At 40.7% G+C, this 14,820-nt stretch overlaps 1 protein-coding gene across 1 annotated transcript in view; it reads right to left on the minus strand.

The window, feature by feature from the left end:
- LOC113406998 (serine/threonine-protein kinase D2-like) overlaps positions 1 to 14,820 on the minus strand; it is a 180,045-nt gene that overhangs the window by 107,233 nt on the left and 57,992 nt on the right. Inside the window, exon 2 of the mRNA XM_026654031.1 lies at positions 5,633 to 5,677. Within this exon, the coding sequence (XP_026509816.1) occupies positions 5,633 to 5,677 (45 nt within the window). The remainder of the gene's footprint in view (positions 1 to 5,632; positions 5,678 to 14,820) is intronic.

The raw sequence follows: 14,820 nt of genomic DNA on the forward strand, positions 1-14,820 counted from the left end.
TGCTGTTATTAACCAGGGACTGAATTCTATGCTATATAGTCCTTGCTATACAAAACACTCCCAGTGACATTGATGAGAATTTTGAACAAGGACGGACGGTGGAGCTGGGCAGCAGGTCGTGTTACGTTTCTACTGAAATCCATAAACAAAGAAAATAACAAAACCAAGTGTTCATGGTTCAAAATATTGTTTGTCCAACAAAATTGCTACAACTTGCATCAATTTTTAAAATGTTCACAGGGGATCAGTATTAGCTTTGTGGCAGCGGACTTGCCATGCACTGCAACAAACAGGAAACTAAGCCTCTTATTCTGATCTCCACGTTCTTTCCTTTTCTCAGATTAGTAGGTCTAGCATCCCTACCGTTTGAGCTCTGGCAGAATTAGTGCTATACCGCACAAGCTGTTCAGGCCCTGGCAGTGGCATCCTCATGGCAAAGCAGCGTAGCCCAAGCTGTTTCAGTGGAACATTACTATAGTGAAGCATGAGCAAGGCTGAGCGCTGGTCATGCGAGAATTCAGCCTCTGCCTTTAAGCTGCAGAGGGCTCTCATACTAAATTTAATGCATTAGATAATGTTCAGCTGAAGTATATGATCTAATGCTTTCTCTGTACTCCCAGGGGATTAGATAATTGATTGGTGAAGCATGCTGAGTTATAGTAAACAACATGTCTGCATCAGGACAGCCATCAAATTGTATTTACTTCTATTCATCATCAACTTTTTATAGCCAAAGCCCTTGGATTGTTTGAAACAGGTTGTTTTGAATCATGCTCAGTTGCCTCCTTGCCACCCTTAATGATATCCATTTACAAAATTCACTAAGTATATTGGGGAGGTGGGATAATGCCTTCTCTCTTCTCTCATAATGAACTCCACCTCCCTTATTAATAGCCACTCCCTTCCAGCCCCTTTCCTCTAGCAGAGGAGGCAGAAAAACAGCTGTCTTCACAGATGACATCAAATCTGTTCTCTGGCTGACTAGCAGAGAATGCTGATAATTGGAGCTGTCTGCTCCAACTCATCCAGGAAAGCAACAGCTTCTACTAGCCTGAGGCCTACACACTTGAGTCCTCCCCTGCCAGCTATCTGAATGAGCCAGGATAATGCAAGAGAGTTGAATGTGATCTTCATGCTTAAGCTAAGAGTCTAATGCATTTCTGGAAACAGAAATCAGATACGATGGACACATTTATAAAATGATTATACATCCCTTGCTCTGTCAATGCATAGCTGTATGACCTGGGCAAGTGTGTTAAACTGATTATTTTCAGAAAAGAGATTACATAAATATGGCACCTCCCTACTCAACCAATCTTCTCCCTGCTTGCTGTCAACCACACCTGCTCACTTCATGACAAAAAATATGATTTTAAATACATAATTAGCTCCTGTTATCCTATGAAGCCAACACAGCAACAGGACAGCTGGATTCTATTCTGGACTGCCCATCATGAACACACTTATTAACTAAGAGAAAGTCTCCTGTGAGTTTCATCAGTGTAAACACGGATGGCAGGTATCATAGGCTCGGGAAGGCTGTGCCTCCCCAAACAGCCAGGCATGGCCCCATCCATGCTCTGCCCCCAGACTCCCCCTCCCGCTTCCCGCTCTGTGGCTCCCCCGGTGTATTGGCCCCAGATCGGGCTGCGCCGCCCACACTCCTGGCGCTACAGGGCTGGGGAGGTTGGGGCCATGCCGCCCGCCCACCCACCCGGTGCTCTAGGGCTGGAGCCGCACCGCCACCCTTCCAGACGCTCCGGGGCTGTGGAGCCTGCGGCCACGCTGTCTTCCCTCCCAATGCTCCATGGCTGGGGAGGCTGCGGCCGTGCCGCCCACACTCCCGGCACTCCGGGGCTGGAGCCACACCACCTGCCCTCTTGGTGCTCCGGGGCTGGGGGCGCTGCTTGGGGCAGGGGCCAGCAGCCGCGATGGGGGGGCTCTGGGCTCCAGCGCGGGGAGCAGTGCTTCAGGCCGAAGGGGCCGGACTGGGAGCTAGCCTACCCCAGCCAGCGGTTCACACACCACCCATGAGTGTAAATCTAGAGTAACTTCATTAAATGTGATATATGCCATCATGTGCCAGCAATGCCCCTCTGCCATATACATGGGCCAAACCGGACAGTCTTTACGCAAAAGAATAAATGTACACAAATCAGACATCAAGAATTATAACATTCAAAAACCAGTCGGAGAACACTTCATTCTCCCTGGACACTCAATAACAGACTTAAAAGTGGCAATTCTTCAACAAAAAAAATTCAAAAACAGACTCCAATGAGAAACTGCAGAACTGGAATTAATTTGCAAACTGGACACCATCAAATTAGGACTGAATAAAGATTGGGAGTGGATGGGTCACTACAAAAACTAATTTTCCCATACTAATTTCCCCCTACTGTTACTCACACCTTCTTGTCAATTGTTTGAAACGGGCCACCCTGTTTACATTGGCCTCATTACCACTACAAAAGTGATTTTTCCTCCCTTGGTATTCTACTGTTGAGAATAGCCCACTTCCACTTTAATTGAATTGTCTCATTAGCACTGACCCCCCATCTTTTCATGTACTGTGTATGTATACCTGCCTACTGTTTTTTTCCACTCCATGCATCTGATGAAGTGGGTTTTAGCCCATGAAAGCTTATGCTCAAATAAATTTGTTAGTTTCTAAGTTGTCATAAGTACTCCTTGTTGTTTTTTCATTAAACTCAACACTAAAGAAACAGATCGACATTTGCTGCACATTTTCAAATGCAACGTATTTAACTCAGGTTACAGAGTTGTGTAACTTAACTGCATTCTAACTATACTTATCATACACCTCAGCTGCACCCAGCTTGCTGGTGATGATGTGCAAGTCAGAAAGAAAATCTCTGAGGGTTTTATCCTGAAATCTTACTTTCAGATCCTGCCTTTCAGATCACAGGTAGAATCTGAAGGGTTGGCAAAAACCCATCCATTTACCAACTGAGCACCTAGCTCAAGCCACAAACACATGAAATGCAACTTTTATTTCAGATCACTAAAAAGGAAAAAAAAATAGCTAAAACTGTGTCTCAGTTTCCCCTTCTGTCAAATGAATAATCATACTTAGCTACTTCACAGGGACTGCTGGGAAGGTGAATTAATGTTTGTTAAGTACTGAAATTCTACGATCAAAGGGACTATGGAAGTCCAAGTCTCTTTGCTTTCGCCTTCTTCCTCTCACCTTCCTCCTTCCCAACCCAACCAGATCCTTCTGTTTTCTTCTCACTTCATCCTTCCATTCCTCGGACTTCCAGCTCCTCCTCCCTGTGCAACACACTACTACTTCCCCCACAGGATCCCCAATTCCATCTTTTTTCAACCCCAAAAACCTCTTGATAATCCAACTTTTTCATGCTACCTACCAACATGCTCCATAGACTGTTGCTCATTCTCCCCCATCAAAGCCAACTACCTTTGATGGGGTCACATTATGAAAATAGAGGGTCTCAGCTCTGGAACTCTTCCTCTTAGGCATTGAGTAGCATCTCTATTCAAATTTCACATGCTCTGTGGTTCTTTCAAGCCAAAGATGTCCCAGCATAATTGCCTCCTCTCTGACTCCAAGGAAGCCCAAAACACTTGCAACCAAGTTGCTGAAAATCAAATAGTTTCTTAAATGATTAAATGCCTGGTTTAATCTAATGCAGGGGTTCTCAAACTTCATTGCACCGTGACCCCTGTCTAACAACAAAAACAACTACACAATCCCAGGAAGGGGGACCGACGCCAGAGTCCACCCGAGTCCTGCTGCCCCAAGTGGTGAGGCTCGGGCTTTGGCCCCAGCAAGTCTAATGCCAGCCCTGCAACCCCATTAAAACAGGTTCGTGACCCACTTTGGGGTCCGACCCACAGTTTGAGAACTGCTTATCTAATGTTTTATATAGTCCAGCCTGTAGACCTGACAAATATCAAAGCAAGGTAACTGTAGAGGAAACTTTTGATATTTATTAAGATCTCTGGAGAAAAAATGTCTCCCCTCAGTCTTCTACATTCAGCTGCCATGATGAAATCAGGCCCCCCAAAATAATGAGACTGTCTTAAAAATCATGAGATTTTAAAGAATGCTACATGTTGGGTTCTTTTTATTTGCATTCTGAGTTTTGAATCTTTAAGAGTCATGACTGCCTCTGCAACCCTGAGGCTAGAAACTTACTTCAAAAAAGAAAGAAAAAAGAAAGAAGGACATAATGTGAGAGTCACAATAAAATCAAGAAAGTTGGCAACACTGATGTGCTTAGAATGGGTGCACTCCAAATTTCATATCAGTTTCAGAGGTGTCACTGCTTCTAGCAGCATTCCTTGTTAAAGGTCGGGAATATCGCTGGAATCAGTAATACACCTGTACCCCGATATAACGCGACCCGATATAACACGAATTCGGATATAACGCGGTAAAGCAGCGCTCCAGGGGGGCAGGGCTGTGCACTCCGGAAGATCAAAGCAAGTTCGATATAACGCGGTTTCACCTATAACGCGGTAAGATTTTTTTGGCTCCCAAGAACAGCGTTATTTCGGGATAGAGGTGTACCTCTAAAACAAGAATGAACTTTTGAAACATATCCAGTGTACTTCCCCATTTCATAAGGCTGCTGAGGATTAATTAACTGATATTTTTTAAATGTTTTGGAGATGGAAACTGATATATAAGTGTTAAAATGCTGTTACTGGCAATAAAAAAAACTGCCTTCCCAAGTCTTGACCCTATGTCTGTAATGAAGAAAAAAAGGCCACAAAAGAAAGCTACTAAGTCATGGCCTAATAAGTTGTTAAGAGAAACACTGAGTCAGCTGTATGCATTGGCAGGAAAAAAGTATACAAAGTATTTTGGACAGAACTGAGAAATCAGTCAGCAGTTTTAGTCTTTCCTTGATCTTGCAAACTGGTATTCTTCACAAGCAGGAACCCACTGAACAAAGTAAACAACTGAACTCAACAAATATACCACACTGTATCAATGGTATATATGGTATTGAATGTATTTCTTCAAGCATTTTTATGTCTAAAGTTTAGAAAATAGCTTTAATATATAACAGCCTTTAATTCTGTACATTACCATTAATCAGGGGTATAAAGCTTTTACCATTTTTAATTTTATTTACATTGCCCCAAACTATCTCTGCAAATGAATGTAGTTCCCCTCCCTCAGAACAGATCCACAGTTCTCAAGCATGGAGCTAGTCTGGCATGGGGTGACCTTTGGTCACCAAACCACAGCCATAGAGTACATGGCCCCCTAGGACGCGAGTGTTCCAGATGGCCATATTCATTTTGGTCTCAGTAGGAAACCAATACATGCCCTGCCCATCCAACTTGCAAACATTCCCTCTGCAAACATTTACAATCCATGCATTTTGCTATCCAATCACTTTACGTGCCTTCCAGTCATACTTGTGCCTATAATATATTTCTTTTATTTGGTTCATTTTCATTACACACAGGACTCGGGCAGTAAAATAGAGTGAACCATTTTACAGCCTGCAACCCACAGCAGCACAGAAACCATAATGAATTCACAGATGTGATTACCTTCTTCTAAGTTAAAAGCATTACTTCAGAAAGGTCATTTCATAAAATGGGTTGATTTGCTGAAGAATGAACATACCTCAGCTTGTCCAACAGCCAATCCTCCAGACGAACTCTTGTCAGCCTGGTTTAAACAAAGGGTTGCTTTAATTAGTGAAATATTACCAACTGACGGGGCAAATTCCAAAAATACTTCACTACAATTAGGAAAGCTTTCCTTCTATTCATTACTACACAGCATTTAAGAAATAATATTTAACCCCTTGACAGCCATATAGGTATATCTTAAGTAAGCCCCATGCAATCTCCCCCAACTGTCTCTCACAATACCGGCTATCTTGCTGTGGAAAAATTATTGCTGCATGAGAAAGGCTTCTTGCAGATATTATTAATTACAGTTTTCAGTTTCTATTTTTATTTGTGTTTTTGGCTCCTTTACCAAAGTGTAACTTCCTAGAAAATTCTTTCTTTACAGATTTATTTTGGTGTGTTTATACAGGTTTATTTATACAGAAATTTTGACCCCCTACATTTGATCAAAAATGGGTTGCTTCATTAGAAAGGCAATAAGCACAAGAGGTTTTTTGGAAGTCTCATACTGTTTTTAATACAGTCTCATTAATTGTTCCTACCCTGTATGTAATCATCTACATCCTTACACATTGGAGAAGACCTCTGTGTTAGACTGAATGCTTGTCTCTCTCACCAACAGAAGTTTGTCCAGTAAAAGATATTACCTCACCCACCTTGTCTCTCTAATATCCTGGAACCAACATGGTTACAACTCTACAAACATATATTATATATGTCCTTTACAGCCAAATTTACAAACATAGGCACTGAAGCTCTGCATGCATATTCATTCTTATTGCATGTGCATGTGCAAACACTTGTTGGCTTGTTTTAAGATTAAGCTAAAGTATCGTTATGAAATACCATGGCTCATAGTCAATATAAACCAATCATTCCTAAATAAGGACCTTACACAGTATTAAGAGGTATTTGCTATTACTCTTATTCTGCTTTTTATCAGCTCATGGCTGTGTTTAACTGACTCATATCTTTGGTCAGAAATTATGAGTCTTTTAAATGGCAATGGGTCAGATCCTGCTCATTTTTCTTACTTGAGATGTCCCATTGACTACAATGGAACTATTTATGTGAACAAGGCTTTGACTATAGGAACCCATCTTCTTCAGTAATTCTGATCCTATGTGAGCAAGATACCTTATGAATTTTTCACTGAAATTACACCTTAGCTGAACTATTCCTTTTATAAACATTACCCTATAATTTAGTCCTGTTTTTCTATTTCCTGTCATTTATTGTAGCCATAGTTTATACTATATCTGGATGCCTTTAAAAACTAATTTTACAGCCAGCATCTTGTTGCATAACTTATGGCAAGGTTTACTTATCATCTAACCTAATGTTCTAATTTTCTACACTCTCAACCAGTTTAAATCCAACAATTTACTTTTTCTAAGGGAAGGTAAGTCCCACACACATGTCATCTCAGGAGGATGTGTATTTGGTTTTGCATTATAAGGGTCATATATTTACATCAGTTGTAAATTTGTTCTCACAAACCCCACTTTTGTAGATACAAGTGGTTACGGCCCGTATTTTGACAGTCAATGGGATTTAGGCTCCTAAATGCCTATGCCACTTTTGAAAATGAGACTAAGGATCCTAACTCACTTAGGATGCTGCTATGTTGAACCCAGCAATGCCTAAATATTTTTAAAAATCTGTGGAACATGTATGAAAAAACAGGCATTTTTGCAGACACAGGTTGAAAGGGAGCAGCTGATAACCTAGCCCTCTAATAGGGGTTTGTTGTTATTGTTTTTAATAAGTGCTTCATATGAATCTTCAGCAGCCCAAGCATCACTGAAAGGGAAATTTTGGGACCTAAGTCCTTTTCCCTGTAAATAATGTAATAAAGCCTATACGTGTCCTTTAAAAAACCCACAAAAACTGAAAATATACAGTTGTATTTCAGCTTGATATCAATTGGTAACTGTTTTATAGAATAGTTAAGCAATGTGTGTGTGACTTCTCTTAGCCCATTGGACTTTCTTCAGCTGTCAACATGTGTGTGAATACAGAGCAGGAATTACCAAGTTCCACAGAACATACTAATGCAAGTTTAATAAATAATAATTATCCCTTGTAACTCATTAAATCAGTGGTTCCCAACATTTTATAATGATGGCAAGCCATCTGTGGGGAATGACCCAGCGTCTCGAGATTTAAAAGCATGAGCCTCAAGTACTTGAGTCAAAGAACCAGGTCCAATATTTAGAAGCAATAGCTGACTCATAAACCTCTATCAGAGGTTCAGCCACTAGAGGGTGACAAAGAGCCACTCTGTGGTAGCATGAGTTAAACATCTGTAGTGAGTCTCTCTCTTAAAATGGCTTGGAGGATGGATGTTTCCTTGTGCCCATTTGCACCGTGCCCTGGCATAGCTGCCACCATTATCTTCTTTTTCTTCCCAATAAAGCCAATGCTCTACAGAAATCAGTTCATCCGACCCACAGACTTATAGCGTGAAGTGCAAATCTGGCAGCCATATTGAGCCAGCAACTCTACACAACTGTTTTTAGTAAAGGGGGAAGGGAACAGTGCCATATCTAACTAAAATTACAGGGGGTGTTGAGATAGGTAGAATGCAATTACTCATGTTGGAATATGGCCAGGATACTTGGCCTAGCACAGCAATGCTCATTAAAAGTTCTAAGGGACCTTTAATACCCAAAGAGATAGTTGCAACATTCAAAACAAAAGCCCCTCAACTACTACAGCTGAAATTTATAAGCAACACAGAAATTATTCGACTGGGACCACAGTAAAAGAAAGCTTATTCATTTTAAAACTGAGGTACTTTAATTTCTTCCTGACAACCTGTTCTGGAATCAGTTAAGGTAACAGAAATGTGGAGTGCCAGTCATTAAATTTTGCTATTTAACATCTTCAGCGTCAAATGCCCACAGTTTAACATACAGTAAATAAACAAGCTTATCAATTTTCCATTGTGGCGTGTTGTACATGAACAGTATTTCAAAGTATAGAAAATAATGTACACAGCTACGCCTTTCTGAGGGAACCACTAAGAAAAAATATGAACCAAAATCTGCAGTATCTGTTAGCTAGTAACATGCCTGTATGATACAAATTCTGAAGCACAATTCTGTGGTAAATTCCATAGCCAAGAAATTCCAGCATACAAGGAGCTCTACCTGTTTCATCAGATAATTTTAGTCAATTCTGGTTCAAACACCTGCTTGACACATGAACCATATGGGGGAAGAGGAATATAATATGCTTGTCATCCACAAATTTCAAAACCCTTAAAAGGGTAGATGAAGAAACTGATGCACAGGTGGGTTTAAGCTAAATATTTCAAATGTAAGTACCTCACGTTAGGCACCTAAATAAAATGACTGATGCTCAGAGATGCTGAGCATTCAGTGACTTCAAAGCAACTCACAGGAACTCCCATGCAATCTTACATCACTTTTCAATGCAATATGTATTCTCATTATTAATGATTTGTACTGCAGTAAAAACACTCCAAAATTGAGATTTGCACTGAGTTTAAAACTAAATAACACAAGGTATAAATCATTTTATTTTCTGTGCATATAATTCATTGAAAAAACACCTGTCTGAATTTACTCAAAGCTATCAAAATGTTACTACTATACAGAATACTGCACCAGTTTCAATTGGGAGTTAGAGGGGAGGGGCTTACTGCAGAATCGATATCCCACATACCACAGAATACATAGCACCCTGAATGCAATGAACATCTTTCAATGGTCATTTTATAGCAAACCCATGACCAGACCAGGAATTCTGCTGCTCTTTCTCTGACAGCATTTTCCTCTCTGCTTTGGAACTCGAGCTCAGCAGACAGAGAAATGCCTTCCTGCAGGCAAGAATGAACAATCTCTCCCAATTACATAGCCATGTGTGGGCTATGAGCAATTTTCCAAACATAAAAGGCAAAAGGGAATTTGCTATCCATATATTAACAAGTTAAAACATGCCACCTGCAGATGGAAGGGATCAAAGTGTCTATTTGAGTCACCTCAAAATTAATCCCCTCCAGGAATGTTTTTCTCTCACTGTGTTTCCCCCCCCCCCCCCCTCAAGAGCAGAAAGCCAAGCTCAAAGAATGCACCCAGCTTTTTTATACAAATATGATATTCCCTAATACACCACACCCTCTTCTTTCTGTAAAAGAATATGTTTTTTCTCCCCCACAGTCCCCAAACACACAATGCATCAGAGGGCTGATTTCATATTTATTGTCTATCAATCACGAAGCCATGTTTTGTTAGAAAAAGATTCATTGCAGGTTTCTGTTGGGAATGGCATTTCCATGATAGAAAGGCTTTCTTCATCACAGGACAGATCCAACTCTGGTTGCAACTTGAACATTCTTCCAGAGTGCAGAGAAGATGGATGAGTAAAATGTATTGCAACCTTTAGAACACAAAATGCAAAATGTGGAATCCTTTTTACAGATGTAAATAAAATGAGTGAATTTGATGAGGGCAAAAATGTAGGTGGTAAAAAGAAAAAATAGCCAGCCAGTATGATGTATAGACTTAATATCTATGTTCAGTGAGAAATTTACTCCTGGGCAGAGAAGACAGGGTTAAAACGTATACACCATTTAAGCCCTATGTTGAGGGTTTAAGTAGAACAGGAATGTTGCATAAGCCTTGCACTGCGTTCTCTGCAAATGGGGTGGACTTCACACGCAGTGGCCAAGCTGAAAATAATATAATAGTAATTATGATTTGGGGGGGGGAGGGTTGGAAAGATGAATCCGTTCTTTTAAACCATAGACCAAAAGCAATAGTCTTCAAAAATAGGCGTAGGCAAGTTTTTACTGTTCCCACAAACAGCCCAATTATCCTTGCACTGAAGTCAACATCAAAACTCCCATTGACCTCAGCGGAAGCAGGAAAAACAACCCATAATATACATTTTAGTAACTGGTGATGACAGGGCCAGTCCTAGGTGTTTTGTCTCCAGGACTAGGGTTGCCAGCCCTCCTGGATTGTCCTGGAGTCTCCAGGAATTAAAGATTAATCTTTAATTAATGATTATGTCATGCGATGAAACTTCCAGGCATATGTCCAGCCAAAACTATCCAATCCGGGATGGAAAACATTTTCGGTGCTCCCTCCCCACCCAAAAGGGTACAAGCAAATAAACAAAACAAAACAAAAACACCAAGATTTGGATCCCCCAAATGTTGACACTAAGGGCAGCCACTGTGATAACTCACCATTAAGACCAGTGACGAGCCAGCAGCAACATCCCTTCTACATTTCAGTGTCAGCATGCTACTGAGAGTCTGAGAACTGCGTAGGAGAAAAATGTCTTCTTCTGTTTATGATCTTTACTACTAATAATAATAATTTGTATGATAGTAGTGTCCAGAGATCAAACTGAGATTGGCCCTCCAATGTGGTCTGCACTGTACCAACTAAAATGCAAGGTTTTTGTAAAAATGAATTGATCCTTATCCAAAATATATTTCCGCTTTCAAAAATTTTTACATTTCAACAACTGGCTTATTTTTGAGTGAAAATAGGCTAAACGTCACACAATTTTGATACAATTGGACTCATTTTGAAAAACTGGAAGGAACTGCAAAAAATTGTGGTTTTTGAGGTTCTCTCATTACATTTCCAGTATTTCTTCCTTCCTTCCTCCCTTCCCCTCCGGTAAATAAAGTTCTTTAAAACAACAGTGCTCAGGATAAACACTATTTCAATCATCATCACTCCATTTTAGAATTGCTATGTTTGGCATCAAATTAAACAACTCTGGAGACCTTTATTTGTTCACAATACAGGTAACACATCCATAGCAGGAGTGCCAACCTCCCCCACTAAACCCTGATATAGCCTTTTGTTTATATTGATATGACAACACCATCAAGAGCAGTAGTAGTTAGAGCCTATTTTCATAGTGCTTTTGGCAAGAGGGACAAAAGTTTATTAGGAATTGGATGGAGGCCATGAACTTCTTTCAGATGGGCCACTGAAGAGCTATCAGATGGTAATGACTTGGCTTATATGGCCATTTCAGAGTCATAAATATGTTCCGTAATTCAGAACCATTCATCAACATCAGAGTTAGATCTAAACATTAAAATAAGAAGCACACGAGATCTAAAACATCTGAATGTTGTAAAAAAAGTAATGGAGTGTTTACAGTGGATTCTGCTTATTAGCAACCCCTCAGCTCGGCTGCCAGCAAAAAGTTGCTATTATCTGGCTGTTGCTAGTAAGAGGAAGGCAGGTCTGAGAGGCAGCAACAGGGAAGGAAGTGCTGGGATGTGCCTTCCCTGGCTGCAGCCTTGCAAATCTGCCTGCCGGGAGGATGCAGCCTGGATGCCAGGGCTTTCCACTAGGAGCAGAGGCGCTGGAGGCTCACGTTACCCTCTCCAAGCATCCCAGTGCTCCACATCCCAGTGCTTCCTTTCCTGTGTGCAGTCCCCTGACAGGGCACAATCCAGAGAGCGCAGGAAGAGGTACGGTGCAGTTCCAGCATCTGGGCTGCAGTTCCCCCTACCCCTGTCCCACTACTGCTTAGCCCACAGCCTCCCCTCCCATCTCACCACCCCTTACCTCCTGTATTTCAGTCCCTGCACACAGGCCGGTTTGCCGGGCTGCAGCCCCAGAAGGAAGCACTGGTATGGGCTGACCACCAGCTGCAGGCAGGTTTGCAGGGCTGCACTTGGTCATACACCAAGACAGGTCCCAGCACTTTCTTCCCTGGGGGCAGCCCCGCAAACCTGCTTGCACGGGGTGCTCAGCACGTCTCGCCACTTTCTTCTAGGGCTGCAGCCTTGCCCTCAGGTAGAGCCTTTCTTCCAAAAATTGTTGCTAATAACCGGCATGCTGTTGCCAATATCCAAATCCCATTAACATTAAAATCAATGGGATGGGATTGGTTCCCAGATAAATGTTGCTATTAACCAGAAGTTGTTAATATCTGGGTTGCTATTACGCGGAATCTGCTGTACTTGTTCCAGGTAAGAAGGAATGACTCACAAGAACAGCCTGTGTTACTATCCAAATATCATATTTTATTACAAATAAGGAACAACAAATATGTTCAAGAAAACCATGACCAGTTCAGCAATACCTATGTCACTAACAGTAAAATGTCATCATCAGCCGAATATTCTTATGCTCATGGATTAGCACTTGTCTCTTAGAGTAGCCTCACTAACGAAGACCCAACCAAAACAACTTCTTACAAACAGTTCACCCATCTCTAAACATAGGAATAAGCAAATTACTTACAAAAATTTAAAACAAGTAAGAAAAGCTTGCTTCCCTTCAGGGAAGATGGGGTTTCACATAAAATAAAATGCTCGTTAAAAGATGTCGTTCATATTTGCCAACTCTTAATCTCCAAGAAACACAAACACAGCAGTACAGTCATCATGATGTTCTACGATCCCAAAGGGCCTCAACAGCTACATTTGCCTAGAATTTTATATTCAAGCTCTCATACAGGCTGAAAGTATTACAAAAAAGTTCTCACTCCTTCCTTCACTCAGATTCCATAGAACTTCTATGTTGCTTTTGGCAATTAGTATTTTCACTTTTCCTCTCCTATTTTTTTTCCAGTGAATACCTTTTCTCCTGCTGCAAGCTGTTCAAACATAGTTAAAGCAACCTGGAAACTCTCTGCACCTTTAGGCCACTAAAGCGTTCTCTGAGGGTTCAGATAATACATTCAAGTGAGTGAGGGAGTTTTCCCACTTTACTCCATCCCCAATGGGAGTCACAGCAGTATGGAAGAACTACCACACGGAGGAAGAAAGTTTTGGACAAGCAACATATCAACTAGAGTTAGGCCTGAATTAAAACTTCACATCTGAATACCTGAACTTTAGGGTGTATGAAATCTGGATTCAAATTCTGTAACTAATGTAATAAAAAAAATAAAAAAAGAGGTGCTACCAAAAAATCACAATATTAAGGAACAAATGTTTCAGTCTTTCATTACTTTTGCCCTGAGAGTTGTCAGCGCTACTTACAGTACAAAGGAAAACTACGATTTGCTCAGCACATGCCCTTCGTTTCTCCCACCGGTGAAGTACAATGAAGCAAGACATTCTATCTGCTTAAACAGTATCATTTCTTTCTAAAAGTTCTTCCCTCTGCAGCTGTACAGGTCAACACACCAGCTAGTCATCAGGGATTTGCTTCAAACAACCGTAATGGTACCCACATGAATGAGCCAAAGACAAAGAAAGTGAGTTCAACGGCTGAAGAATAAACCTACTATACTCTAAATGCTAATCAGGCACAGCCCTCCTGTGCAAATAATTGAGAAAAGTACCTGTAACTGAAGAAGTTATGAGACAGCTAAGGGAAATAAATATATTCCAGGATGTACAGGAATATAATTAAATATTACATCAAATAATAATAAAATAATGTGTTGCTCTCATCTGAATTTCTGAAATCATTTTACAAAGATGGATATTACTGGAGGGAATACTGAGGCATGGAGAATCTAAATGGTTTGCTCGCAGTTACATACAGAATCAATAGGAAGAAAATCTAGTTCTCTTGACTTTCAAGCCTGTGCTCTGAGCACTAGTTAACACTGCCTCAAACATCGGATTAAAAACATATGCTTTACAACAGTTTCTATTAAAAATCTACTACAATCCTTTAAAAGATAGTATGGTCATTGAGAGAACACACTCTATATAGGTTCTGTTAGCTTAATTTAACAAAGGTGTCTAACAAGCAGGATAATTACACCTCGAGAAATTCCTGCATCAGTGGGAATACAGAATTTCATTAGAAGTGTATGCTCTGAGTGTTACATAGATCCTCTGAACGTTTACATGAAATGTTATGATTCCCCAGGAAAGCATGAACCATTCAAAGCCAACAATCATAAATACCTTCTACTATCTGATATTTCCTTCTTGTAATGTGTTTCTTTAGCTTCATATCACATACTATTTCCAAACCATTATCTGAAACTTGAACCTGAACAGACATCTCAGCCATTCTCATTCGGAACCAATGCTCAGTACTTACAGTCTCCAGAGGTCATTACTGGACATAAAAACGCTGGTCTTTTAGATGGTAATATTTAGCGCAGGGACTGTCATTTACTACATTGGTACTGCACAATGGGGCCAAGACCTAGCTAACACCTCTAGACAAATATCAGAGGGGTAGCCGTGTTAGTCTGAAT

Source organism: Terrapene carolina, unplaced genomic scaffold, assembly GCF_002925995.2.
Source record: "Terrapene carolina triunguis isolate 2854851 unplaced genomic scaffold, T_m_triunguis-2.0 Scaffold179, whole genome shotgun sequence".
Classification (NCBI taxonomy): domain Eukaryota; kingdom Metazoa; phylum Chordata; order Testudines; family Emydidae; genus Terrapene; species Terrapene triunguis.